Source organism: Semicossyphus pulcher, unplaced genomic scaffold, assembly GCF_022749685.1.
Source record: "Semicossyphus pulcher isolate SPU_LCO1_2020_fin unplaced genomic scaffold, fSemPul1.0.p SCAF_6, whole genome shotgun sequence".
In the NCBI taxonomy this organism is placed as follows: domain Eukaryota; kingdom Metazoa; phylum Chordata; class Actinopteri; order Labriformes; family Labridae; genus Semicossyphus; species Semicossyphus pulcher.
In genome coordinates, this window is record NW_027211737.1 from 9,782,784 (window position 1) to 9,807,418 (window position 24,635).

At 43.1% G+C, this 24,635-nt stretch overlaps 1 protein-coding gene across 1 annotated transcript in view; it reads right to left on the reverse strand.

Moving 5' to 3' along the window:
• Positions 1 to 24,635, reverse strand: part of LOC138610153 (transmembrane protein 132C) — a 292,087-nt gene that overhangs the window by 57,278 nt on the left and 210,174 nt on the right. The window contains exon 5 of the mRNA XM_069682861.1: positions 24,408 to 24,603. Within this exon, the coding sequence (XP_069538962.1) occupies positions 24,408 to 24,603 (196 nt within the window). The remainder of the gene's footprint in view (positions 1 to 24,407; positions 24,604 to 24,635) is intronic.

A 24,635-nucleotide genomic window follows, 5' to 3' on the forward strand; every position in this document is an offset into this window, starting at 1 on the left:
TTGGTCCAGTTCGGCCGCTTTCTTTAAGATCCTTATCTTACAACACTGTTTCTGCTGTTTTATCTTTTCCTAGCTTCGTCCCTGCTCCCCCTCACCCGTTTGTCACCTCGGACCTGAGAGTCTTGTTTTGTTATGCATCTACACGTCTCTGATTTCAGGCAAGAGCAAGAAGATTATACAGATGAGTAAAAACAACAGGATTAAACATAAAAAAAGAGACAGCTACGTGTGCGTGTGTGCGAGTGAGACAGAATGATAACGTGTATCTACATCAGTGCTGAGAGGCCGCAGCAGGAGGCGAGATAAATTACAGGTCATGCATGCGTGTGCGTTGTTTATTGCATTATATACGGCACTAATAAAGCGATAAAGTCAGCGGAGGTGTGCGTGTGTGTAAATCAGATGTTCAGCATGTTACCGCTCCAATTGCAGTTTTACGGCTGGGTTAGCGCATTAATGAGGTTGTTTCAAGTCGGGTTATGTGGCTGCATTGACATAAAGATGTTCTAGGAACATATGCAAATTACATATATATGGTGTCCAGAAGTATCATACCACATCAGGCAGTAGATATATCTAATAACATTTAAAAGGATATCTTGCACATTGATGCACAAACTGTATATCTCCTTTATTAAACGTTTTCAATAGATCTCCATCCACTCTTAAAACCACTCTAAACATCCCTCACACCACAGGAAATTCTGGAGACATCATCTTTAGAACCATCGAAAAATCAGGACTTGGCTTACGATTGTTGGAAGCGGGGAATCGGCCCGATTATCCTGTAGTGTGCACCGCGCTTTAAGAAGCAAAATCAGCTAAATATGAAGAAGTCCATGAAGATGTGAGTCTTCATTGAGACGGCAATCAAACAGCTTAATGACTGTCGCACCAAATGCACAACATAGGCACTTTTCTGATGAGATGTTTGTACAGAAACAGATATTTTTGCCGATGTAGCACATCACATTTATACGAACACAGACGACTGCGCGGCCGCCGGCTTCATTTGACTTTTCCCCCGTTTGTTCTGTTTTTCTCTGTTGTCACATCTGTACGACCTGTACACGTACAGAGTGTTTTCTTCTGTGTGTGCTCGCTCACATGTGCATGTATATGTGTGTGTGTGTGTGTGTGTTGGGGCTCAGCTGTGAAAGGAAAATTGGTTGAAGGCACTTAGCTGCAATTTACTACAGACCCATTAAACACATCAAGTGTATCGCACTTTCTCCGTGTGTGTGTGTGTGTGCGCGCGCACTCGTTTGTGTGTGTGCTTGCTTGCATGTGATGTGCTTGTGTGTCTGTGGAAAGTATTTTAGGTTTAACTGCCGTAATGTAAGAAGTACAAGGACTCACATACGCACTCGGTACCCTCGGACAGTTATAGCTCCAGTGCAGCTGTTTGACAGCACAGTGTATTTGTTGATCTTATAAAGACAGAAACGATTTGGGCACAGAGGACGTCCCATCTCCCTAAAGTGGTGAGACACTCATTTCCACATCCTGATGATAGACTCGTAGTCACATGTTGTCATCGTCCGATATTATTCACAAAAGTCCAACTGGAATTTTAAATAACAAACATTACGTGCACAAGTCTACGATACGTTTTGGGCCTTTTTATGCCTTTATTGAGAGAGAGAGGACAGTGGATAGTCTCAGGAACAGGGGAAGAGAGAGTGGGGGGTGACATGCGGCAAGGGGGCTGAGGGTGGGAGTCGAACCCGGGGCCGCCGCATGAAAGGACTGATCCTCTGTATGGGACGCACGGTTTAACCGCTCCCTTCTACACAACTTTAACGAGAACTTACCCAAACAATGACTGCAGTGACATACGTAAGGGATCATAACTGACGAGGTGTCCTTTATAAATTTATGGACAGGTTTAAGCCGACGCACAGTTGCTTCTGCACAGTCCATAAAAACCTGATTATGGACACCTTGAAGGGCAACATCCTGCTTAAACTACTTTGAATAAAAGAAATACATAAAACCATTATGTTATGTTTTTAAGCTTTTTGCAATCTAATGTTTTCAACTGTTTCCTGGTGAAGCCTGAAGGTCTGACTGTCCTGCTCTCAGTGTGTAAGTCTGCACACAAATCAACAGGCAGCGAACAAGAGTTGAATAAATACAGAAGCTGGAGTAAAATTGACGTTCTTTACTGTCAGTACAGTTTTCTCTATTTTCTACAACTGGAATACAAATGAAAGGGCAGAGCACATAATTACCATCACTAAAGCTGCCTATCCAGATGTAACATCAAAATTACAAGGAAAATTAAAGTTACAAATGTCACCTTTTATCTTATGAAATTGTCCTTTAAACAATACAAACGTTTGCTGTCTTCAAAATGCCATACTATACTCGCAGCACGTACTGATGTTGGCGTAGCATACTACATACTACCGCCGAACGCAGTATGCAGTATATAGCATGTATTATATAGTATGTAGTATGTAATATATAGTACGGCATTTCGAACACAGCCTATGTTTAACATAAATACCTATTTAGCTAGAGTTAGCATTAAGCTGCAACAAAGCTAGGCTAACAAGCATGGAGCTAACACGTAATATAGGCTCGACACTAGCTGAGCATTCTTACACAGAATTCAGACTATAAATAAAACTAATAAACTACACAAGACTGAGTTTGCACAATGCAATAAAAACGTACGAGCGATAACTTCCAAGGCACAAACAGGCTGCTAAAGCTGACAGCAGACCGCATGGCAGAGACACTTCCTGGCTTCGATCTGGCTGCGTCACATGACTGAATCAGCGAATGGCATCAAAGCATGGTAAAATTTGTGTAAAACGGCGACAAGGTGGAGAAGAATAATAACTAAACTAGGTTCTCATAATACATGCCACTGACTAATACCTGAAAAGTTAAGTTCAGGGTTCCAGTTGCCATGGAAACATTGTTTGTTACCTCAGTAAATAGAAGGGATCTTAGCTACGACACCGTTCCTCTTCAGAGAGCCTACAGAAAAGCCCATGTCAAGAAAATATAATTAGAGGTTCATCATATTACCAAAAGAAACACTGTTTTTCAGCTGAAATAAGATTGAAGCTTTTGTAAAGAGCAAGTCACACATCAGTTTTTTATGCAGCACCCCTCCCTCGTCTTCCTCTACACAGCTGAAGAGCAGCAACGCTTCAGAGCAAAATAGTTAAACTGAGAAAACATTACTTTATGCTCATCTTCATTATCATCCCTGCTAAGTGAAGTATTCTTGGTACAAATGACAGCAGGATATTAAACTTGCCGAGCAGCCAGAGGCGAGTGATTTAGAGAACTGGAAGAGTTCAGAACAGTTCAAGTTTAAAAAATAGGAATGTAGCTGTCGGGCCTCTGCTGAAATGTTATTTTTTTAATGTCCACACCAGTTATCTAAAAGTCGGAGATCAAACTTTTGGCCTGAGAACCATTAAGTTAACTGTTCCATTGAGCTGAATCTGGCATATCGGTTATTAAATTTACAAAATGTTTTTTTTATTTTTGCTTCAAGTTGTTGGTAAAAAAGTTGAAGCTGTTGCTGACCGACGATCTGCTTACACATGGTCCTGTTTCTTTCCTCAGACGTCCCCTCCCCCTCTCTCTTCTTGGAAAGAGCCTTGGCGAGAAGTCGTGGAAATAACTTTGCATTCGGTCGTGTTGAAGTAAATGAACCTCGACTTGAACAGATATTGTGATTCAGCAGAGCGGCTGCCTGGTGCCACAAAAGTCAATACTGTTTACTAAAATAATTAGAGAGTGGCTTTCTAATGTGCAAACTGTTGTACCATCAATATCGCATCAATTCCTTACGTCTAGGAACACAGACAGAGCCCACATAAATAAGGGTATACTGGTATGTGTTTGTGTTTGGGTGTCTGGACAGAGAAAAACACAAACTGTGTGCTTAAAGAAAAAAGTGTTTTGTGTGTCTGATGCACATTTTACACTCCACTCTCCAAAAAGCCACAGACACCAGTTGGTATGATTGGATGCGAGTCAACTGCAACACCAAACACAAATTGCTGCCATGGAGTCTGTGATAACTGAAAGATTTGTTGTTGTTTTTTTGTGTCGCAATCAAACAATGAAAATCGTGTCTCATTTTCTTGTTCGACTTCATCAAACACATTTCAGCTGTTTGATGAAGTTGCCCTGTGGGAAGAGTCCCAGTGGACATGGGGAGGAAGTCAGGCAGGGACTTGAAAGAGCCTAACAAATGTGGCATGAGATCTGTTTCTCCCGGACTACAAACAGTACGCTGTCATAGCCACAGGTTGTCATTTGTGTATCTAACGTAGTATAAGTACATGTGGGAACAGATGCCAAGGAAGGACTGTCGAGTTGTGGACGTTTGGGATTGCCGTGCTGCAGTAAGTTATGGGAAACAGCAACTCTTCTGGAATATTGAGGTTGGGTTTCTGTCTGTGCATATTTAGTATGAATCTGTGCACTGTCTTGTTGACAAAAGGGGATGATGGGATGAAGGCTGGCCCAAGCACAGAGCTGAGTAAGTGACTGAGAATAAGTGGAGCATTAGCAGTGGTCCAGTGGAGTTCATCTGGGTTATTTCAAGGCCTGCATTCTTCCCTGGTTGATTGGCAGCTAACAGCATTTAATTTATGTTAAATGGTAAATGGACTGTACTTATATAGCGACCGCTCAAAGCTGCTTTTACTATACATGTCACATTCACCCATTCACACACACATTCACACACTGATGGCAGAGGCTGCTACGTCAAGTGCCCAACTGTCAGTCAGTCTGTTGGTTATTCCACCGGGAGCTGGGGATTGAAACCTCCAACCTTCTGATTGAAAGACGACCGACTCTACCAGTGAGCTACAGCCACCCCAACATGTTGTGGAACATTAGCAGGTGGTACGGCCATAAGACTCAGTGGTAGTCAAATCCCAGGGCCGTGCCCGACTCTTAATTTTGGCTGTTTAAATAGAAGACTTTTTCTTCTCCTTTTTTTTTTAGTTCTTAGTAGCTGCACACCAAACTCCAAATATCAGCGTACATGAGTCTCATTATAAGTGTTGGCTTTAATGGAGGGCATAAAAAGCCCTTTAGATGACCACTTCCATACTGTAAAGAGTCGTGTTGTGTCTCCTGGTGTGCTCTGTGTACAATGAAGCAGCTAAAAACAAAAAAGCTGGGCATGGTAAAGACCTGCTGCAAAATTGCGGGCACCACTTTGAATGACCTGACTGAGGTGGGCCCAGTTAGTCCTGATTGATCCTGACCATCCTCTTTTTAATGACTTGCTGCTTCCTTCTGGCCGTTGCATTGTACCGACTCGCAGGACAAACAGACTGAAACACTCTTTTGTCCCAGCTGCCATCAGCCTTTTAAATAGCTGCTGTTTATTTGTTGTCACTGCCTTTTTTAACCATTTGTGTGTTTCTTATTTAACCCTTTCTTTTCCATCCATCATCTATACTGCTTAATCACAGAGACAATCACAGAGACAGACAACCTTTCACACTTGCACCTACGGGCAATTTAGAGTCACCAATGAACCTAATGAGCATGTCTCTGGACTGTGGGAGGAAGCCGGAGCACCCAGAGGGAACCCACGCATGCATGGGGAGAATGTGAAAGCTCCACTCCACTACACCCCCCCCCCTTTTAAATTCAGATGACCTTAAAACATATCCATTTATAAGGACTACCTGCACCATTAAAACACTTACTGTGCATTCACACTGAACGCCAATAGACAGTAAAAAGTCAATGCAATGACGCAAGTAGACGCAAATTTGCGTCGGGTGGCACAAAAGACATGACGCGAATGATGCAAATGATCGTGATGCTAATTTCCGTAAAAAAAAAGTCCTCGGTGAATTTGCATCATGTGGGGTAGCGAAAGCCTATCAACATCGAGATTCTCCTTACACCATTGGTAACCATGGAGATAAGCCCCGCTTCCTCTCCTCCATTCTGGAAGCAGAGGGCCAATATTCGCCTGTTATTTAAATACAAATTTTGATCCGGCGAACTTAAGCGAGTCACGCAAGGCGAATATTCGCAGTTAGAGGCCAAACATCCTTACTCTCTCCTCACACCCTCTGTGAGATTCCACCTTCTGTTAATCAGCTGACCTGGTCACCTGCCTGTCGCACCTCAGTCACAATCACTCTCAGTAAAGGTCAGCTATAAATTCATCTCTGCCAGAACGCCTGCCTTCTTCTACACTTCACCTGCTCGTCTGCTGCCTGCCTGAAAACTGTGATCCTGTTAGCTCCTTGCTGGGTACATGCTGCTGCCTGCCTGCTGTAAACTGTAGCCTTCAGGATCTACCAGCAGGAAGCCTTTTAGCCGAGCTGGCCTGGCTGTTGATCCGCCTTATTGGTGCACACCATGTCTCCTAAAGCTGCCATTGTTGCTGTAGTAAAAAATATAAGTGAGGGAAAAGTTGCTTTGATTGTAAGAAAAATGACATTTGAAAGCATCTTAACGCAGCAATCCTACCTGAACTAGTGTCTATCGTGATCATGTAATAACAGACATTAGGTTTCCTGCTGACCATAGCCTGCTGCTGTGTGAACACGGCATGTTAAAGAGCTTCAGTGTGAGACAGAAATCCACTAAAGTGAAGGAAAGATTGACGAAAAGATGGTAAAACGTGTGCTTAGAATATTGAAAGACAGGAGAGATAGGAAGAGAGATGGAGCAAAAGTACAGTTTACAAATATTGAAGAGGAGACGGCAGAAGGAGGAAGAATGACTGAGTAAAATTTTAATGTGAAAATAGAAAAAAAAAAGGATCATGAGGTCTAAATACTAAAGAGGAGGAGGGAAAGATGGAGAGGAGGGAGGGAGGGAGGGAGACAGATGAGGGAGGTGACAGCTGGGCGAGCTGCCTAGACAAGATAGAGGTTTTGGACTCTGTGTGTGCGTGTGTGTGTGTGTGTGTGAGTGTGTGTGTGTGTGTGTGATATGTCAGGGATAAATGGCTATTATCACTATGACAATGTTAATTACAGCCAGACTATTAGGCCTGAGGAGTGCCGGCTCATTTATTTGGCTGCTGTACAGTTGTGTGTGGGCGTGTGAATGTTTCAGTGTGTGCCTGTGCCATTTTATATGCTTGTGCGTGCATAAGTGTGTGTTTGTGTGTGTGTGTGTGTGTGTGTGTGATCACATCAAATCTATTTGTTAGACAGAGTAATTACTTCAGGCTTTGGCCAAACGCTGAAATGTTTCCTGTGATCTATAAGACTTCAGACCGATCATTACCAACTGAACACCGGCCAAATTTCCTCTCTCATTGGGGTTATTTTAAGACTTTTAGAACCAATGTTTTCTTCCCATGGAATCAAGAGATTATTAGTGCGGTGGTCTTCAGAATTTCTTCTCACATCTTCATGGGAAAATGATCAACTGAGATGGTGAGATATCGCAAAGGCTTATAATCGGGTATTTTGTGTGTATGGGATTTAATTCAGAAATAACACCTTGCATAAAAACGTTGCCTCTGTGGCTTCTGCCTTTTTCCTTGAGGCTTGGGCCAAGCTCAGACCACAGGGGTGAAAATAACGGTTGATATATCCCTAGGAAGATTATCATGCGTGCAAGAGGAAGCAGCGTAGTCCTAAAATTCGATCTTGTATGATCTCATGAGAAGTTGACGTAAACATAACGGAGGCTACAACCTGCTTTAGTGATGCTCCACAGATCTGTCCCTGTTCTGTCAGCAGAAATACCTTAGCTGTGCCCCAATCCAGGGGCTGCAGCCTTCGAAGGAGGCGGTCTGGAGGATGCTTCATTCCTAGCCTGCGTAGACCGTTAAAGCCAAACAGAAATGAGACGGTCTGGTCTACGGAGCATTTCCTGTTGGCGTCACCAGTTGTTCCCGCCTAAACCCTTGCGTCACCAAACGCCGCTCCTGTCGCCTAGCAACATGGTGCTAAGGGGCTGACTAGCTAGCATAACTAACGTCACAAAACTTAACATATTAGTTTATTATTCCTCGGTCGCGTAAGAGTCCGCCATCTCGTTTGAAATCAATCTCGGGATACATTGGGCTGTGAAGGATGCACCTGATGGATCCTTCGTGGCCCGGGAAATGGAGGACGCATTTGTTGGCCACATCTGAAGGAGCCTTCGAATTAGGACAGCCTTCGACGCGCCACTGTGACACAAACGGCCTTCATATACGGCCTTCAAAGGCTGCAGCTGCTGGATTGGGACACAGCAATATGTAGTACCGTTCGGAGCATTGACTTAAATATGTTTATTTTTAATCCTAAATATGTAACAATGCTACATTTTCATTTAGTTTCGTAACTCATTCCACCTCAATGGGACCACAGAGGTGAAGAGTCTAGCTAGCGACTTAGGGCCCTGTTGGGATGGGAGTACCAGGCGCCTTTCATTGGCAGAGCATAGTGAGCGGGAGGGAGTGTAGACCTGGATGAGGGCGTTCAGGTAGCCAGGAGCTGCTGTTTGTTGCTGTTTTGTAAGCGAGCGACAGGGTCTTGAATTGGTGCAAGCGACAACTGGGAGCCGGTGGAGGGATATGAACAGTGGAGTGACGTGTGCTGTTTCGGTTTGATTGAAGACCAGTCGCTGCGTTCTGGATCATTCGCAGAGGCTTGCATGTGAATGCAGGAAGGCCTGCCAGTAGAGAGTAGGTAGGCAATGCTGTGATATTACCAGAGCCTGACAGGTAGGGTCTGATCTTCCTGATGCTGTACAGGGCAAATCGAGGCCACATGAACCTTAAAGGTTAGCTGGTCATCAATTATGACACCCAGGTTGCTGGCAGACTTTGTGCGCTTGGTTGGTCCAAGCTGGATATTGATCTGTGGTTGCACAGAGGGACTGGCTGGGATGACAAGGAGCTCAGTCTTGGTTAGATGCTTGCTTGATATTTCGGGGGAAGCTCCAATAATTGAGGGAGCAGTTTGTGAGGTTTGAGATTGGATCTGTACACCCCTCACTTTAATAGAAACCCCGGGCCAAACATGGTACCAACCAAGGGCCCAAACCAGGCTCTGATTGTTGGGAGAGGAAATGTTGGAATACATTGGCCTTTAGTCTTAGCTCGGCCTTAGCCTCAATATGCAGCATCAAGCTAAACATGTTACTTTTTTTCAAGCTTATTCTGTAAACGTGATGTGTCTTCTGACGGTTTGTTTGTATCATTATATCTATTATAAGGTGTCATGTGTAAAGTTGAAGCCTGCTCCCACACAACATTTCAATCCAACTATAACCCCTGATAAACTTTGCCTGTTATGTCAGGCTGTATTGGGCGTAATGGCATGAACTAGGCACAGCATCACACGTGTAGGAGTGCAGGACTGATGAGAGCTGAGAGCAGGCGGGGATGGGAGGGCGTTTTTGAAGGTACTGTTGATCCTTGTGTGACTAATTCAACCTCACACTGTGTGATGAAACATGTCCAATTGATAACTTCAAGGTAATAAAAAGCCAGCTGGTGGGTGGACAGCAGTGTGCCGCTCTGATTGTATCAGGTACCTCCTGAGTGTGAATGTGTGTTGTGTGAATTGGAGGCGGGATGTTAGATGCGTAGGTAACCTTCCTCACAGCTGCACTATAAATGAAGGTTTAGAAGTGCTAAAACAATGACTAAAAAACAACCGCTGCCCACCTCTGTCTTAAAGGCGCAGTGAAAAGGAAGTTAAGTGATTCAGGACATATTTCAAACAGAAGAACATGTCAGTGAAAAGTGGGTGTGGCTTAGCAAATACTGTTTCCTGTTTTATTTTGCGTTGCTTGCCTCTCCTCTTGTTTCAGATCCTCCACTTCCTGCCCTCATGTGTGACTGTCTGCCCTGTCCTGATTGTTTCCAGCTGCGTCTCGTTGTCTTCCCCTCTCCTTACTATTCAGTATGTGTCTCTGTTTCACTCAGCGCCAGTTCGTCTTTGTACCCTGTGTCAAGTGTTAAAGCCTTAGTTTCCTCGTGTGTTACTTTTTAAGATATTGATCTTTGCTGTGTTTTCTACGACCTCGCCTGTTCCCTTTTCTGATTTGTTTGCCCTGTGCTTTAGTAAAGACTTTTTACTTCCATCCTGAGAGTTCAGTGTTGTGCTTGTGAGTCCTATCACCTGTGGTTCTGTGATACACACATGACTAACCTACGCATCCTGTTCCACTGCCTGTACGCAAATCAAATCTACATTTATGGAAGATAGAGAGGAGAGTTTTAACTGCTTTATAAATACATTAAGAAGCAAATTAATAATGACAACTAATTAAAAGTTGCAATCTCGAAGATCTCTGTTTCGTTCTCTTTGGCGGCACCTATGGCGATAAACAGTAATTGCGGGAGCACACTTCCCAAATATCCAGACAGTGTTGCGTGTGTGACGTCCACGGTTGGCTCCAGTTGTAACTCTTGATTTTCCTCGCTGACGGTCGCTTTCCTTTTTAGACTGTTTGTCTTCATCTGAGCGTTGAATTAATTGAATATTGAAGTTGTATCTGTAGTCATCGATCTTTTGTATCACTTTAAGTATGTATAGAGTGAAATGATTACAAAGTAACAACTTTTACTGCTTCTTCCATCAACCTTTCTTTCTCTATGTGACAGCGTTTTGTTGGTGGCGGTCTTTTTCCCACAGAGCATTTTTGTACATTTTTACTTCACAGTTTGTGTTTGTCTTTTTTACTCTTTTAACTTGCTTTTTCCTTATTTTCTGTAAGAATAAGTAAGGATGGCTGTGGCTCAGGGGAGGAGTGGTCCTTGGGCAAGTTACTGAACCCCACATTGCTACCCGAGGCATTGCCTGTGGTGTGTTAATGTGAGTGAATAAAAAGATGACCTGTTGCCTTGTATGGCACTAAACTGAATGTGTGTAAGAAAAAGGTTAATGTGACATGTAGTGTAAAAGCCGACAACATAAACAGTTAAAACTAAACTGTGTTAAAGATCAAACTATGTCCGTCTGACTGGAACGTATCCTATACCTCTTCATCCTCTGTGGCCATAGTCCCGCTGTTCCTCGCCGTCCCTCCCTCCCTCCTGTCTGTCACAACTCTAATTGCAGCCGCTAACGAGATGCTAACGAGCCTGTTGGGGTATCTGGGAGTCAATCAGCCCGTTGCCGGGGCAATTAGCGCACTCACTTCCTTCCTGTCCTGCTGCCAGACCTGGAATGCAAAGGTTGAATCAAGGGACAAACACCCTCTCGCATGCACACGCAACGCTTGTGTTCACCCACCTAGACGCTCACAGGTGCTAATGGGGCCAGCAGGACGAGTCTTCAGCCGGGACGTCGTTTGGACCTGACAGTGGTGATTATGCACACAGGTAATTAGAGCAGGTAAGAGGCCGGAAGGACGTGTGTTGATTTAAGTCTTTACTGAAACACCAGTGATCAGGGAAAGTGGATGCATACTATGTGTATATGTAAAGCATATATTTGTATATATTGAAAGTGTACGTGTGCTTCTGGGAGAGTTTTTGCTTTAGGAGGAGTGTTTCTGTTCGACTATGAAGCATCTTAATGACCTTATCTACATGTGACTTAGTCAAAATGAATAATGAGATTAACATGAGCAGAAGGTGGGCTGCGCGATGGTTAGCGCTGTTGCCTCACAGCTTAAAGGTTCCTGGTTCGAATCCCGGTTCGGACAAAGTGGGCCTTTCAGTGTGGAATTTGCATGTTCTCCCCCGTGCATGCGTGGGTTCCCTCTGGGTGCTCCGGCTTCCTCTCGCAGTCCCGTTAGGTTCATTGGTGACTCTAAATAGCCCGTAGGTGTGAATGAGAGCGTGAAAGGTCGTCTGTCTCTGTGTGTCAGCCCTGTGATTGACTGCTGACCAGTCCACTTATAACCCCGCCCCTCGCCCACAGCTGGGATTGGCTCCAGCCCTCCCTGCGACCCTGAACAGGATAACTTGCTCATATATATTATATCACTATTACATTATTTTTTGCTTGGAGTAATTTTAGTATACACTAACAATACTTGATTTAAATATAACTAAATACATTATTTCAGCATGTAAAGGTCATAATGACAGTTTGATGCCTGATTTATAAAACCCAGGCTGCTAACAGCGAACAGCTGTGTGTAGCTAAATGTGCTAAACTTTGATGCACGAATAAAGAATGTGTTTTATTATTTGTATAACTGACACTCTCCGACAATCATCCTGGTACGTGCAATTTGGTTTCCTCATTTTTGGTCATCTAAAAAATTGAATTAGGTCTACTGAAGCACTTAGGGTGAGTCCAAATGGATGAGAGCTTCACTTAATTGTCTGAAATACAAAATGTAAATGTAAAAAAGCAGCTGACATTTAGCTTCCTCTGCACACATTTATGCAGCGCAAAAACGCAGAGGCAGATGGAGTGGAAGGGACAGAGGGGAGCAAAAATGGATGGATGGATGGAGTGAGGAAGGACGAGAAGGGGGGGTGAGAAAGAGAAATAAAGTGAAGGGAGGGGGGTCTGTAAAAGGAGGGAGTCGTTTTGAGAAGTGAAACCGAGAGAGGGAGAGACGACGAGATAGAACCGGAGGGAGGAGGGATGAAGACATTTGGTAGATATGAAAGCTAACAGCCCATCCAACCTCCCACACACGCGCACACACACACACAGACACACACACACACGCACACACACACACACACACACACACACACACGCAGCACTCTTGCAAAGATCCCAGAGAGAATTGTACTTTCAATTTCCAGACCCCTAATTGCATTAGAACTGCCCTGCTCTCGTCTCCTCTCTCCCTCTCTCTTTCCGTATGTCTCTCTCTCTCTTCCCTCTCTTCCTCCGTGCTGCCCAGTTCTTCCAGGGGACTATTACATGCTGCTCTGCACCTCCACTGGGCCCTCTCTCTCTCTCTCTCTCTCTCTCCTCTCTGCTTCCACTCTTACCATATCAGCTTGTCTCATTTCCCTCCCCTCCTCTTTCTTCACCCTCTCTTTACGTCTCCATCATTTCTCCCTTTGTCTGGCTTTTTTCACTTTTATTAATTAGTCACACCCCTCCCTCCTCTTTCTGCCTATTCTCTGTCCTTCCTACGTCTATCAATTAAACCTCTCTCCCCCCCATCCCTCTCTCTCCTCACCCCCTCATCCTGCCTATTTCCAACCAGTCATATTTCTCTCTCTCTCTCTCTCTGTCACATCATCAGTCAGTCTCGACTTCTTTAACTTAGCTTCGCTAACTGGATTCATTTCATGTGAAGGAGACTTTCAATCTGTGTGTGCTAGCTATGTAGAAGGATATGTTCTCCTGTTAAGTCTCTATCTATCGCAGAATGAGGTAACACAATGGTGATTGAGCCTGTGGCCCACTGATGAAGGCCTTTGCACTTGCAGAATTACAGACTGTTTGTTGTTAAGCTTGTTGTCCTGATTCAGTTTTCCTGAAAAGTCTTACTTCTTTTTTAATTAAACTCCCTTTGATTTAATAAGTTGATTCATTAGCACAGCAGTGGTTAACCTAAATCTTAAATTAGTTTGGCTTTCTAGTAGGGGGTTGCCAGTTTTAACTCAAAAATCCCCCCAGGTGGTAAAAGCGTTCCTCTCCCTTTAGCATGACTTCTGCTGTACGCTGAAGCACAGCACCCAGTCCCCCACTGCCCCAGTACAGCTCATAAGAACGCTGTGGTCGGACCGAGCAGCTCTCAGCTCTGGTCTCTGTTCCTATCTTATGTTATCTGTTTAGGTTCATGAAGAAAGCTAAAGTCACATCACCGACTCTCCTCACCATCCAGCAGGAGTTTAAACACCTCCTAAACTTCACTGGGTTTCATGTGAGTTTTCATACCGACCACTAACTACATGACACGATTCCACTTTTTAACTGATCGCCCCTTTTGAAAAAATTAAATCATCGGTGGTGTTTGATTATGTTAAAAAGCATCATATGTCGCTCTTAGGAGCCTACTCATCCCTCGCCCACGCTGTGTTTGGTGAGATAATGTGCTCGAGTGGGAAAAATTATTACAATAGTAATTCGTTCCGAAAAAGCAGATGTGATGGACAGAATGATAGTGAAAGGAAAGGTGATGATTGGGCTCACTTCAGTGGAAGTAGTGCAATCACATCATGACAGCTTTTAAGTTGCCAGAATCTCAACCACCAGTGGCAGTGTTGCAAAGTTTCTCTAGAAGTTTGTATTTAGTTTGGACATTTTTCTTATGTATGATGGTGTGTTACATTTACAAGAAATGAAGAATAATTTATGAGAAAATAACTCACAAGATATCTGAGAACATGATATTTTCAAGACGAAAAGAAAGATTTTTTTGAGGTAAAAGCCACATTTAAAGTTTTAATCTCGAAGATCTCAGTTTCGTTCTCTTTGGCGACTTATTACTGTTAGTCTGGGCTTTAGGTAACTGTCACACAGAGTATGTTACTGCTCATTAGAGAGTTTTAACTGCTTTATAAAAACATTAAGAAGCAAATTAATAGTGACAACTAATTAAAAGTTGTAATCTCGAAGATCTAAGTTTTTTTCTCTTTGGTGGCACCTATGGTGATAAACTGTAATAGCAGGAGCACACTTCCCAGATATCCAGGCAGTGTCACATGTGTGACGTCCACGGTTGGCTCCTGTTGCAACTCTTGATTTGCCTCGCTGACATTTGCTTCATCTGAGCATCAAGTTTGTTTCTTTTTCTTTGGATTTTCACTTCACTTCACTTTTCTTTGTTTGTTCAGCCATAGTAGATTACTGTTTACTCACAACACTTGCAGAGAGTGAAAAAGCAGCCGCTTAGCTCCGCCTACCCTCTCTGACAGACCAACCACTGCTGGCTGATGGAAAATGCATCACTAACTGGGCGCTGCTCGTGATTCTTTCCGTGAAAGTCGCCAGTCTGTGATACTGCAAATGCAAAGGCTTTCATCAGTGGGCCATAGGCTCAGTCACCATTGTGTTACCTCATTCGGCAATAGATAGTGACTTAACAGACATTAATTTACATAAAAATCTACAAAATGATTACCTTTTTGGTCTTTGCCTGTATTTGATAGGACAGTGTACAGAGTCAGAAACATGATGAAGAGAGAGCGGGGATGACACGCAGCAAAAGGCAGAGGGTCGTGATCAAATTGGGGCTGCTGTGCCAAAGAGCCTCCGTACATTGGACGCTTGATTTAGCTGCGGAGCTGAACCGGAGCCCCAACTGCCCCTTTTTTAACATGAAGTTAGAAAGTAAGAATAGATACTCGATCTTTTTATTTTCTAACTTACCTCGGAACTCGCTGTTATAGCTTTAAACATCTCTCCCTTTTCCTCCCTCATTCTTTTCCTCTCGTTCTTGTTGTCTGATCGGAGCGAGCTGGAGCCGCTTGGTATGGAAATGAACCTGGAGCCCAGGACACGCAAGTTCTCAGTGACCCAAATACATACACACTCACACTAACTCTCTCTCACACACAGGATGTGTCATCTGTGTTGATTAATTGGAGGGTTGAAGTGTGGTAACAAGCAAATACTGTAACTGAGGAGGAGTAGGAGGGCATGGGTGAGAGGAAAAGGAGGATGAAGCCTTGTTAGTTTCTTTGGAAAGAGGAGAGACACAAGAAATCAGTGAAGTTGGAGGTCAAAGCCACAAAAACAGGGTTAGATTATTTAAAATTGTGATGCCCTTAAAAAGCCGTGAGATTAAGGTCAAGATGTTCCTGCTTATTTTTTGCTAATAACTTGTTGATTTTAAGAGACAACGGAGGAAAGTTGCTCCAAAACAAAAGTACAGGCAGCTGAGCGGTGTGTGGGTTTAAACAAACAGAGGGAATCTGCAGGTTGTGTTTGTAAGATTGATTCAACAGTGGCTAGCTTAATGTCAGTGTAAATTAGCAAAGACACACACACACACACACACACACACACACACACACACACACACACAAACAGAAACACAGAGCAACTAGGGGAATTAAGAAAACAATAGCTCCAGTCACAACAATAAAAAAACTGGTAGAAGAAGAGAAGAGAGGAAGGAAAGTCTTTAATAAACACACAGACCGTGAAAATGGTAAATCTATAACTGAGCTTGTGTGTGTGTGTGTGTGCTTTTTATCAACAGATTATCGACTGTTCAGTTTCCTCTTCCTACTTACAGACTTCCTCTAAGAGAGAACCAATCAGAAGAAGCAAATTAGGAAGCCACTTAGAATAACTGGGCTGCTAAGAGGTCTGCACACGCACAAATACACGCACACACATGCACTAAGAACATTGAGAAGTAAAACTCGCAGCCTTCTTCAAGCAACAGACATAAACGAGTGCTCCAATTATTTATTAATTACACGGCAAAACCTCAGAGAGGTGAAACTCTGTGGAGAGAGAAAGACGGGATGAAGAAGAGAGAGAGGGAGACGGAGTAAATGTTAGACAGGGAGGGAAATGAGCTGGATGAAACTGGTGAAAGAGGTGCAGAACAGAGGAGAATACACAACTAAGAGATAAAAATGCAAATAAGAGCAGACATAAAAGCATTACTGCAGAAAGGCACAGGTAATGTGCCAAATATAAATCAGATGGGACACGCAGGATGTCAGGAAATTGTCTCTCTGCATTGTTATCCCTCCTTCTTTGTCAATCAAACTTCAATCATATAATATTTATCTGGGTTATTGGCACGATTGTCTCGTAGAAACATCGGCGCTAACATGCAAAACATATATTTCCAGTTAATGTATTCACATCAAGCTGCTTTTACAGAGCAGAGGAAATAATTTGAGTCTCAGTCTCCCTCTCTTTATCTCTCTGTGAGGCTGTGAAACAGCCTCATTCCACACAGAGGTGTGTAATGGCGCTTGCAAGGTGCGTAAAACAACATTATTACAGATCCAATTTATCAGCAGCTAAAATATCTCTAAGAGCAAGAAAAGTATAGCAGACCCATTTCTGGCCTCTCCTTTTCATTCCTTTTCGCCCCTGGCTAAAATAAGGGCTCGTTTTGTCCCTCTTTGTGCGTCCATTAGTGTCCATTATTTCTCTCATGTCCTCTCATCACTTATATCACAGATACAGGCGTCACATGAAGCAGGCAAAGTCACAGATAAATGGACAAAACTTTCTAAGAGGGCAGGACTTTTCATTCTAAGGAATAATTACGACATTAACATCAACACGAAGCTGTCCTCCCTGAGCACACACTGTGTCGCTGTCCTTGGTGCTGAAACACCACTATACTCAACACTGCAGTGGTTTGCAGTATTAAGTCTAAAGCATGGATGCATCGAGACTCTTTGATCAATGAATACCTATTTATAGCACCCACGTGATGTGTCAATATGTACACACGTTATTTAAATTAGCTTTGATTTCTGCATGGTGCTATACATTACGTTCAGGGAGAGTTTATGTTATGTTACTTTGCCTCTGTCGCCTGTTGGAAATAGTGACATAGACTTCAAATGTTACTGCTACAAAGATTTTTGTAACTGGCCACTAAAGTGGTAGTAATAGTATTTTTGTGTTTGACTCACGTCACAGAATTTGAACTGAAATTAGCTGAGATGTTCCCAGCTGTGGTTGACCCAGCTGTCATTGGGCAAGAGGTGGGGTACATGGGCAACCTTTCACACTCTTACCTACAATTGTAGAGTCAGCAATGAACCTAACAAGCATGTCTTTGGACTGGTGGAGGAAGCCAGAGTACCCGGAGGGAACCCACAAATGCACGAGGAGAACATGCAAACTCCTCACAGAAAGGCCCCCTATACGTCTGAACCTGAACCTACATTTCATTAAAAGATAGGTAGATAACAGCCAGTGGCATCTGCAGGGGACTGCATTGCCTGTAGAAGGACAATTTAAAATGAAGATCACCAACTAAATACATCAGATGAACTCTTTCAGGGCTGTGGCGATGTGTTTAATTGCAACCTGTTAAACAATACAATTGTGGGGCGTTGGTTTAGCTCAGGCGGTTGAGCAGGAAGCGCCCCATTTGCAGAGTCAAAATCCTGGCTGCACCGGCCTGCTGGTTCGACTTCGACCTGGGCCCCTTGGTGCATGTCGTCCCCACTCTCTCTTCCCCCGTTTCCTGTCTATCTTCAGCTGTACTGTCAATAAAGGCAAGAAGCCCCTAAAATAGTCTCCCAAATACACCCAAAAATAGATCTGTGTTTCTTTGTTGTGAATATTTGCAGACATAATACACCAGATGGGCTCATTAGAAAAGGTATCTGAATGGACTGATGCCAACATGCTATTGACTTCAAATGAAAGACAACAAAGACAATGCACATATGGCCGACATTAAAAGAACAGCTTCCTCTGTCTCTTGCTGTCTATCTATATCTCTATCTCTCCTTTTGTCTCCCCCTCCCTCTCTCCATCACTCTTTCCTCACCTCTCCTCTCCTCTCTAAAAGATGAAACCAATTTTTTTTCAGCCCCCGCAGGAGACAAATTACTCCTAATAATCCCTCGTTTCCTGAAGAGGGCCTCTTTCTTTCCCGCTCGGAGAAGAGACCACAGCCTTAATGGATATGCGGAATTAGGAGCAACATGTCGGAGAGGGCTCGATAATGATAGGCAGTGTTCTGGTCTTATATTGTTCCTTTGTAAAGACAGAATCCACTGCATCACTGAGCTGACTTTTGATTTGGGAGATGGTGGATGATGGTGTGAGGCGGAGTTGAATCATCCAAACAGATCAGACAAAGAAATAATGTGTAAAAGCCAATGCGGAGAGCATCATGTGTTACGCTTCGATTTGAGGCTTTAAAAATATGCACCAGCTGTAAAGATCCCGCATTTTATCACACGGTGGTACTTGTGATGTTGTGCTCTGATCCTCAGATGTGGAATTGTTTAGAAAGGAGGACGCAAGACGGCGTGAAAGCTTTTACATCCAGTTCCCTTTGAAGAATCGGAGCTGGTAATCTAATTCATTTTCCTTCCATCCTCCTCCTCCGAAGACACGCAGGAGCTTTCATCTCAGTGACCTATCACAGAGACCCCTCTCAGTGACAGACTCCCTAAACCACCAACCAACAATCAACACCTGGTCAGCACTTCTGGTAAACAAATCAGCAGGCCCAAATGGCTTGTAATAGCAGCCATTTCTGTGCTTTTACCCAAACGACAGGGACAAAAAGAGTTGGTGGGAGAAAAGTGAAGGTGTGTGTGTATACAAAGATTTGTGTATTTGTCTGTGTGCCTACCAGTAACATATAATAGATGTCAGTAGGCTATAAACGCGATATGTTCTATCTGTATTAAATGTCTAGAGGTGACGCAAAGATGGAGATACTTCTGATTAGAACACTCACTCTTACTCTTTTGTAAATACGATAAAACAACTGTCTCCACAGAGGAACAAATACAAACTAAAGAAACAATCACTTTGCCCCACAATATCGACTTTGGAACCAGGCAACTCAAAGTCCTTGTTCACAGAGAGGGAAAGGTTTTCGTGTTGTTTAAAGCTCCTGTGAGGAACTTTCTGTTTGTGTTGATTTTGGTGCCCCCCGTGGACAAATCTGTAACTCTAACCTCAATCAATGTTGTTGCTGATGGTCTGGTTTGCTTTTGTAGCTCATATAGAGCAGTGTTGTGACCAAGTCATCTTTGCTCAAGTCCCAGGTAAGTCTCGAGTCATTTTTTCTTGGGCAAGTCAAGTCCAAAGTCAAGTCACTTCTTTTCCACCCAAGCTCCAGCACTCTTACCTGTAGTATCCGGTCTTTATAAAGAGAAAAGACAAGGTGTTAGCAGCCCGTCTAATAATGATTGATGATCAATGATTATTGGCCAATTTATATAACCTGTTCAAAAGTATGACAGTGAATTGTATCTGTATTATCTTGGCACAGACGCAGCCATGATGATGGTCTGCCATAGCGAGGAGTTTGACTGACAGCCAGTCATCCAATCATGACAATCACATACCGGGGAGCTTTGTGAGTCCAATCATGATTCCCAGTTTGCGCTGCGTACATACTTGACGACACTGAAGTTTATCATTTTATATTTAACAGCTAACATTCAAACTTATGAACACACGCAAGTCATCCGAGTCATCATGCCTCAAGTGGAGTCTCAAGTCATTTTTTTTTTGTCAAGTCAAGTCGCAAGTCATCAAAACAGTGAGTCGAGTCGACTCCAGTCCAAGTCACCAAGTCTCAAGTCCACATCTCTGATATAGACTATTCAAAATTAATTTCAGTCTGTTTCATAACCAGTGAAAAAATCTCCTTACAGAAGCTTTGAATGAATATATAAGTCAATGACAATACTTGTCAGGATATTTGTACTTTATCGTCTTCCCCTAAATTAAATGTTAATCGTTAAGATTTGACTTTTTGTCGCCTGTACCAAACAAATGGAACACAGGACATCTCAAGGTCTCTGATGTAAGAGTCTGATGTTTGTATGTCTAACATCCACCTAAACATCCTCCCAAAGCTCCTGTGTTGTGCTGGGAGGCAGAATTTTGTGGATGCTGGTTGACTCTGCTGAAAGCTCCAAGGAGGCCTGAACGCCTGTGGGTCCCGATTCAGAAAGGACGGACGCAGATGACAACTTGAACTTATGATAGTTTAGTGGAGCGCAGCCAGATGCCATAAAAGAAATGATTTGGGTCCAAATAATCGTTAAATGATTTGAATAGACACAAGGCTGACAAAGTAAAGCCTTAATAAATAAGAAGAGAGAAAATGACAAATGCAGTCGCTTCCATTCAGGGCAGTACAAGTCACTACATAAAAAGTAAGTGCTGCTGCCTTCAGATTTATCAGATCGCAGCACAAGTTAATACCAATGGCAGATTTGTGATGTCAGACAACATGAGGGGATATCTTTGGGAAGAATGACGTTCATCTCTCCACTAAATTCCAGATATCTTGAAGTTTACTTGCTGATGTTTTTATGGAGGCCTTCGGTGGCCCAACACTTGAAAAAGACACTCTAGGTCAGTGGTTCTCAACTGGTGGGTTGGGACCCAAAAGAGGGTCTGGGAGCTGTTTTCAGTGGGTCAAAGCAAAAAAAAGTATTTTATTTTGAAGGAGATGAGTTTCGTATGACGTGCGTGCAGTAGTCGTGTAGTTTATTCACACTGGGATTAGGTAATACCAGCTACAGTTATATTTACATTCCTGAAACTTGATGAGCCCGACAGTAGTTACATTCATGTTGCACTTTTTCAAAAGTTTATTTCTGCTGAAAAAAGGCGGCTAATTTAGAGGAAATATCCTCCTCTTATGAACTGCCACCTGCTGGTAATTTTGGTTGGCTATGACACTGTTGTGTTTTGTGAAGTTGACATACTGTGAGGTTCTGTTCTGTCTCAGGTCCAAACTGCAACATTTTTCATTTAATAAGTTTGAGTGGTTGAAAACTTAGTCATCAGGGAGGTGGTGGTGGGTCCTGAGGCGAGACCAGTCGAGAACCACGGCTCTAGGTGACTCTCAGTGGTCACCATCTTTTTCACAAATGCATAAAAAGATTTTAAAAAATGTTCTTAATTTGAAAACATTTTAAGTTTGACTTAATATAATTATATGAAAAACAAAATAATTTTATGGTATTTCAAGGCTGCCATGTCTGTAAAGTCAGTGGTTGTAAACGTCACAACGAAGGACAGTCATACATCAATAGCTGATGTGTATTAGAGATCCCAGTGTATAAATCTTTATATATTAAACATTTAAAACCTTCTGTTTTAAAGAACACGGGGGGATGAGCAGTAACATTACTCATTCCTGATCTCACACTGCCCTTTAAAAAAAAAAGAGCTGGTAGAAATCCTAACAGCACTGCTATTTGAAATGATGGTTTCAAGCTTGCTTTTTGCGGTGTGTGAAAGAGACATGGGTTGCAAAAGCCCTGAACAAAATTGGGTTTTCTCACTAGGGCTTTGCTGTTTGAAGAAGAGCTATCAGGCTAGATTAGCTCTACCTCAGTGGTAATGGAACTGGGAGTATTTTGAAAAGCATCCTTTGGCTCGCTTTTTAGCTGGAGGTTCTTGGTTGCTTTGGATGTGGCTGTTTTGATCTGTGGATGTAGGAAGTAATGGCAGATTTTGTCTGATTAGAAATGTTACAGATTAAAGATGACTTTTAAAGCATTTTTTCCCTTAAACTGACCCTGCAAGGTAAAAGTAGAACAAGTCAGAAGTTCTTGGAGAGTTCATGTTGCTGTTATCCAAATAGGAGGATTTAAACGAATCAGTTCTTTCACTTATTTGCATTTACAGAAAGATACATTTTATGTTAGCAGTGTGTAAGATCTGTGGCAGGCAGCTTGGAGGCTGAAAAAACACAAAAGGCCGGCTTTAGAGACAGTGTTTGGTTTGATCGTTCTTGGCCACCGTAGACAAATTAACCCCTCTGTGGTTAACTGAAAACTACCACAGAAATACTGATTTCTATTTTCAGATGATTCTACACTAATGAAAATATAGTTATCAATATAATCGACCAATTACTCTGCCAACAGATCCCCTGTTGTTACACCTCAACACTTTAATCACTGTTGTATTTCTATATAAGATCTCTCTGTTTTATGTCAATACAACTGACACTACTCTTCGAAGTCAATGACTGCATGCTCCCATTGTATGGAAGTGATGCCAAGATAGCCCCCGTGATAGGCGCTGCCATCTTGTGATGGTGATGTCATTTGGAGCCAGAGTCGGCGCAGTAGAGATCGGCAGGTGGCGCCGCTGTAGCCACTTCCGCTAACCAAAACACACACTTAACTTACACTTAGACAGCAACAGCAAGGATCCCGCTCGCCGGCGTGTTTGACAACAGAACAGCTTCTTGTGTGGTCTGAAGCAGACGTTCACAGATATGGAAACTTCAATGACTGTAGTGATCGTTTTAGTTACGTCTCCTCTCGTCGTTCTTCCTCTACTCTGCTAATCCAGAACAGATCAGCTGCAGGAGCCGTATTTGTCAACAGAGCTGTCAATCATCCTTTTGACAGCATCAAATAACTAATTAAAAATAAACTTGTCAGAAAAATGAACACTTGGACATAAATCAGCATGATAAGAACTAACTATAATGACAGAAAAATGTATTTGATGTGTATTTTGATTTTATAGTTTGACTCATCTCCCAAATGTTAACATGGAGGAGGCAGGCTTTATACTGCAGTCAGTCAGCAGGGGGAGATAGAGAGAGTTTGGCTTCACTTTTAGGGAGCTGTCAAGCCGTCCATCTTTTTATACAGTCTGTGGTATAATAGAAATATAAATGTGGTAAATGAATAGCTAGCTAGCTAATAAAAAAGCAAACAGTAGTAAAGAGGTGTTGCTTCATTTTATAACATCAAATGTTTGGATTTAGGAAAAGCCCGTTGTTCATTGGACTTAATCTCCCTAATTTCCCTCCTCTGTAGATTTCTCCACCTACACCTGCTCCAAGTTAGAATCAGCCATGCAGTTACCTGACATTCTCCACCCCACCAGCTCAACTGTGTCCACTTAACTCATCAGCTTCACTCCATTTACATCGGGCGATTTTCTTTGTTTGGTTGGCAGTTCATCCTCGCTGCCATGCTTTGCTGCTGTCTTGGTTCGTAACCAACAACCGGTAGCAGCATTCCTACCTGCCTGTTTCCAGTTTGCCTGCCTGGCTGGCCAACACCGCCTCTCTGTAAGCCTTCAAATGCACAATCAATTGCACCAATCTACCTGTGACATCTGCATTTGGGTCCTTACTTCCTGCCTGCAAAACCAACCGTTATCACTATCATTATAAAGGCTTATGGGTGTAATATTAGCAGAGCATGCACATGCACAATTATATTATTGAGTCGGGTTAAATTACATAGGATATACATGGATATACAATAACTACATGTCAGTTTTTACTGCCTCTGTTGTGCTCTAAAGTTTGTGTCGCTTCAGTGCTTCTAAAAGTTTCACTGAACTTTTGACTCAAATATTGAGAAGAAAGAACAATGCTGACGCTATATTTATCGACAGCTTCCTCTTAAGGCCTAAAGAGGAAAATGTGTCTGAGCCTCGACAGGACTGACACCTGCCAGCATGACACATGTGCGTGGGAAGCTTTTGTGCATGAAGGTGTCTGTCCATGAATTTTAGTGGATGATTGAAATTGCAAATGTGCTCTGTGTGTTTGCATTTGCATACACGCTGAGGGTCTCAATATGTGAATTTGCATACATGTCCATAGGCGCTGTACCTGCCTTGTGTGTGCACATTTGTCAGGCTGCTTGTCATTTAGAAACCTGCGAGAGTGAGACCTGCTGAGTGTGTGTGACCAGGAGGCGTGTAGCGACAGGAGGGGGTAAACAAGCTGACCTTTACAGCTTTGATCAACCTGGAGGAAGAGGCAGGGGGAGTCAGCGAGAACGTTCGGAGGAAGAGGAAATGGAGGGGAAAATGGAGTCAGAAATGTGTGCTGCTGGGGTTGTCAATATGTACGCTCACAGATATCTGTATCTGTGCTCATCTATCATCCCTTACCTCAGCCAGCGGGACGATTCCCTGTATGTCGGCGTTGCTGATGTAGAGGTGCGAGACTTTCTCCGTTTGCCTGGAAGCAGTCTGCATGCCGGTCGGGTACTCGACGTTCCAGTGCAGGGTCTGCGTCGGCACCAGGTTGATGACGTTATCCACCTCAAAGTCCAGCTGCATCACCTCATATGACGGATTGTCCAATCTACAGCAACAGGGAGAAGGAGGAACGGCTTT